At 46.2% G+C, this 5,016-nt stretch overlaps 1 protein-coding gene across 2 annotated transcripts; it reads left to right on the top strand.

Annotated features, from left to right (window-relative positions):
* Nucleotides 1-1,575: 1,575 nt before the first annotated feature.
* Mrpl52 (mitochondrial ribosomal protein L52) lies at nt 1,576-4,546 on the top strand. 2 transcript variants are annotated; one of them, XM_031362411.1, is made up of 5 exons: nt 1,576-1,650; nt 1,724-1,781; nt 1,852-1,919; nt 3,360-3,431; nt 4,372-4,546. In XM_031362411.1, exons 1-5 carry the CDS (start codon nt 1,623-1,625, stop codon nt 4,467-4,469), a joined length of 324 nt encoding a protein of 107 aa, XP_031218271.1. In that variant the 5' UTR covers nt 1,576-1,622; the 3' UTR covers nt 4,470-4,546. The 2 variants fall into 2 exon arrangements, with proteins under 2 accessions (XP_031218271.1, XP_031218270.1); XM_031362410.1 differs by having other exon boundaries at nt 3,360-3,424.
* The last annotated feature ends 470 nt before the right edge of the window (nt 4,547-5,016 follow it).

Below are 5,016 nucleotides of genomic sequence, written 5' to 3' on the forward strand. Positions count from 1 at the left end.
AGAGAGAGAGAGAGAGAGAGAGAGAATTAAAAGGCAGGAAAATCTCTAATGTGACAAGTAGCAGTGGAGAAATCTCGAACATAGCAAACAGAGCAGACAGAATCAGCAGTTGAAGAAAAGCTTTTTTGAGGGGTGAAGAAACACATACATGCATCACACAGATCGAAAAGTGCCTTTACAAAGCCAAGAAGGGGGACTCAGAAAACTGAAAATCCAGTCTCTTTTTCAAAGCTGGGGTTTTTTAGGCTCTAAAGTTTTCCTCCCCTAATTTAGGGTTGATCAGTTTAAAGAAACAATAGGGTGAGATGATTGGCCCACAACTCTTCTGTAACATGTACGATCCAGCCTTGAATTTCTGGAGTCAGTCCATCAGCAGGAGATCTACTGGGAGAAAAAGCCCACAAGGCTCTTGTTTTATGCTGCCATGCTTTTGTCTCAGGCTAGGAGAGGAGGAAGACGCCAGGCATCTTGGAAATTCAGCATGCCAGGGTCTTAGCTATCTGCCTACCAGGGAATCTGTTTAACTCCTGGGCCCTTAATACAGACATGCCTGACTTGGGAACACTTGTATATATATTGTATGTTGGGGATGGACCTGAAGTCTAAGCATAAAATTCTTTCATGCTGGGTGTTGTTTTTCTGTATGCTGCGGATGAATCCACAGTCTGAGCATGCTAGGCAAGGACTCCACCACATCACCATTACCAGCCCTTAGTACACTTGGTTTTTTGACTAAAATTCTGTCATGATTTCAGGTGTGTAATTTTCCATTGTAGCATCATGTTTGAATTCAACAAGTTTGATTTGGGGGCACTTCAGAGTTCAGTTTTCAGGTTTGGACCACTCAAAGTATACTTAACTCATGAGAATGTGTAGAGGATGCTCTTTAAAAAATTGGAATCAGAGGCACCTTACATCCCTGCATTCGGGAGCAAAGGCAGATGTATCTTTAGGAGTTTGAAGCCAGCCTGGTGTACATACTGAGTACAATAGTACATGCTGAGACCCTGTCTCAAAAAAGTAAAAAAAAAAAAAAAGGCAACTTCCTCAAAAAAATGTTTAACAGTGTCCTCAGATCCGTATTTCCATACATATTCTTGCAAATAACATATACTTCCCTTCCCATGTCTGCGGTCATTGAGTCACTGGACTCAATGCCTTATCTGGACTGTTTTTAGCTATCCTCACAATCTCCTAACCCATTCATTACTTCTTCGACTCGGCTGGATGAGAACCAATTGTTTCTGACTCGTTCTACACTTGATCATATCATGATCAGAAAACAAACGTTAAAATGATGCAGAAGGCTGCACAATGAGGTTCGCTGGATGCCACCCTAAATCTCCAAAGTCTGGAGAACGTCCAGGAAAGCTCTTGGAAACAGCTGCGAAAGATTCGGTCACAGGAATCTCAACCACCGCGGAGGGTACAAGTTGCACGTGCGGGACAGTCCCTCCCGTCCAGAACACCCAGCCCACAGCTGACTCTCACTTCCGTACGATAACGCAAGATGGTGGGGCCCGCGACTGAAAACCACATTCAAGATGTCGGCTTCCGGTTTTCCCGGCAGCGTCCCGCGTGGCCGCCGGGACCACGCCCACTTCCGGTTCCCTTGCTCCGGCATGGCTGCCTTAGGGACCTGGCTGTCCAGTGAGTGATTGTGGGGTTGGGAACCCGAAAGCCGCGGGGCGACCAGCTCTCTAACTCCTTGCTCTTCCTATAGGTGTCCGGAGATTGCACAGTAGTGTAGTGGCGCGGGCCGGAGGCCAGTGGCGACTTCAGTGAGTGCGGGGCGGGGACGCGGCGGGACCTGGTATCCCGCCGCGTCCTCACCCCACTTTTTCCTCCCAGGCAGGGCTTGGCTGCCAACCCTTCCGGCTATGGTCCCCTCACGGAGCTCCCTGACTGGTCTTTCGCGGGTGAGCCTTGATGTCAAGGTTTTTTTTTCTTTTCCCTGAGACTACCCCGGATAGGGGCTGGGGGCGTGCCTGGGAAAAATAACTGAACCTTTTACTTCGTTAAGAGTTCGAGGGCTGGAGCTCTAATTTTGCCTGACGATGTAGCCAGGTGTTAGTTCACCCCTTAAGTTTTAGCTTTGGAGAGCTGAGGCAGAGGGATTGCTGTGAGGTCAGTGCTATGTAGGGAATCCCTGATTATCCTGAACTACAGAATGAGACCCTGTATATCAATCAATAAATAAATAGTAAATTGGCTAAGGAAAGTAAGCTGTAGAGGATCGTGCCCAGAAGATATAAGGTAATACTAACTTAGGCTGTACTGGGGTTTTATCCTCTCAGAAGAGGACATGTGTGGTGAGTGTATTTTGACAATTTGATTGCACATACACAAGGAATTTTGTTTGTTTTGGCGTTTTGTTTTGTTTTTCGAGACAGGGTTTCTCTGTGTAGCCCTGGCTGTCCTGGAACTCTCTGTAGACCAGGCTGGCCTCAAACTCAGAAATCGCCTGCCTGAGCTTCCCAAGTGCTGGGATTAAAGGCCTGCACCACCACTGCCCAGCACAAGGAATTTTTTTTTTTTTAAATTCTGCTGAAAAGAACACTGAATATCCCTACAAGTCTGAAGATGGCAGACTCAATACGGAGAAGTCTTTTTCTCTTTAAAATAAATAAGTAAATAAAGCTTGTGGGTTGGAGATGCACTTTAATGCAGTGCTTCTTCCAGAGGACATGGATTTGATACCCAACACCCACAGGGTGACTTGTAACTTGCTTGTAACTCCAGTTCCAGGGGATCTGATGTCATCCATTCACTTCCACCTGTACCAGGCACCCACAACCCAGGAGGTGCACAGACACACATGCAAGCAAAACACCCAATCATGTGAAAATAAAACTTCTAAAAAACAAAATCAGCCAGGTGGTGGTGGCACCTGAGTTTTCTGAGTTCAAGGCCAGCCTGGTCTACAGAGTGAGTTCCAGGACAACCAGGGCTACACAGAGAAACCCTGTCTAAAAAAACCAAATACAAAATCGGGAGGCAGAAGCACGGAGAGCTAGAGGATAGCCTAGGTCCATGCTAATGACAGGGTTAAGTGATAGGAAGAACGTGCCTGGGAAGTCATTTTCATGAGTCAGTTGTGTCTTACCATGAAAGCTAGATCAGCTTTAGTTGTGGTTGTGAACTGGGATCCTCTTCAGCATTGCTTTTGGTGGGCAGAGCTGGGACCTGAACCTATGGCCTCACACACAGCTAGCCCCTGCCCAGCCCAGCCATGGTCAGTGTGAACTGGAGAAGTGCAGCGAGAGACTTATTCTTCTCTAACTCCTATCACACCAGTGTTTGGACAAGATTCCCAGACCACATTTAACACTCTGCCTTCCTTGTACTTGTGTCTGTAGATGGCCGCCCTGCACCGCCAATGAAAGGCCAGCTTCGAAGAAAAGCTGAAAGGGAGAAGCTTGCAGTGAGTGGCTGTAACTCCAGCAGAAGCTGGGTTTATAGTTGGAGGAAGAAATTTTAAATCAGCATCTATCTTTCTTTTCTTTAAGATTGATTTTTATTTTATATGTATGTGTTTTGCCTGTATCATTATGTTCATATGTGTTTGTGATACCTGTAGTGGTCAGAGGAGGGTGTCAGATCCCCTGGAACTGGAATTACAGATAAAGGTTGTGAGCTCTAGGGTGGCTATTGGGAGTTGAACCCAGGTCCCATGCAAGAGCAGAAAGTATTTAACCACTGAGCCATCTCTCCAGCCCCATAAATTAGAATCTCTTTTAAGTAGTGTTGCACTTGAGCTACTGTTTGACAGTGCATGGGATAAAAATCCAGGGCTTCCTGCTAGACAAGCCTGCCAGCGGCAGCTATTTCTCCAGTCCTTAAACCCAACTAGCTTACTTTCTTTTTTTCTTTTTCAAGATCTATTTATTTTTATTTATATGAGAACACTGTACACACACCAGAAGAGTACATCGGACCCCATTACAGATGGTTGTGAGCCTCCATGTGGTTGCTGGGAATTGAACTCAAGACCTCTGGAAGAGCAGTCAGTGCTCTTAACCTCTGAGCCATCTCTCCAGTCCCTTTTCTTTCTTTCAGTGAGGCATGTAGACCAGGCCAGCCTCAAACTCATAAGAGATGGGCCTGCCTTTACCTCCCTAGTACTAGATCAACAAACAGATGTTATCACCCTGCCTGGCCAAGCAAGTGTTTTACTAGTACCGTGAGAAGGGAAGACTGGAGTGGGGCCCTGGCTGCAGAAAGCAACAGCAGACGTTCCTGAGCTTCGCGCTGTGAGCATGAAGCATCAGTATCCGGCGAAACACTGGCTTTGGGGAAGAAAGGATATCTGCTCAGTGGTACACATGCTTGAGCCCCAGATGGTCCTTACTCTTTCCCTGTCCATTTCAGAGACGAGTTGTACTGCTGACACAGGAAATGGATGCTGGATTACAGACATGGAAGCTCAAGCAGCAGAAATTGCTGGAAGAAAGGCAGCAGGAACATGATCTTAAACCTAAAGGGATTTTACTGAGAAGCCCATTTCCAAATCAATAAAAAGCAGCTCCTGCACCACTTTCCCAGCCTCTCTGGCTTTCTTTTCTATCATCTAAATGCTTTATCAAGTCATTTTCCCCACCATTTGTATTGATAGCAAAAGACCTCGGGGACCAGGAGGAACTTAAGATCACTGCCTGCCAGGCTTGGCCCAATGCCCTTAGTACTCACTCCATTCCAGTTCAGCCAGCTCTTGCTCTGGGATCACTTTGCCCCTGGTGCTAAAGAACTTGTGACCAGAGCCTTACAAAAGCTAAGCACGCCACCACCCTACCACTTAGGCTGCTTGAGCCAGCTAAAAGCAGCAACTGCTCTATGAGAGAAGAAAGGGGCAGCAGCAGTTTTCCTGGTTTACCCTCATGATTCTGTCACTAATAGCCCATGCAGAGCTCAGATGCATACAGTTGGTATTCAATAAATGTTTTGTTGAAAAGGCCTTCCCATCTGAGGTTCTTTTTCCTTTTTTTTTTTTTTTTTTTTTTTTTTTTTTTTTTTTTT

The sequence above is a fragment of the Mastomys coucha genome, unplaced genomic scaffold (genome assembly GCF_008632895.1).
Source record: "Mastomys coucha isolate ucsf_1 unplaced genomic scaffold, UCSF_Mcou_1 pScaffold9, whole genome shotgun sequence".
Classification (NCBI taxonomy): Eukaryota; Metazoa; Chordata; class Mammalia; order Rodentia; family Muridae; genus Mastomys; species Mastomys coucha.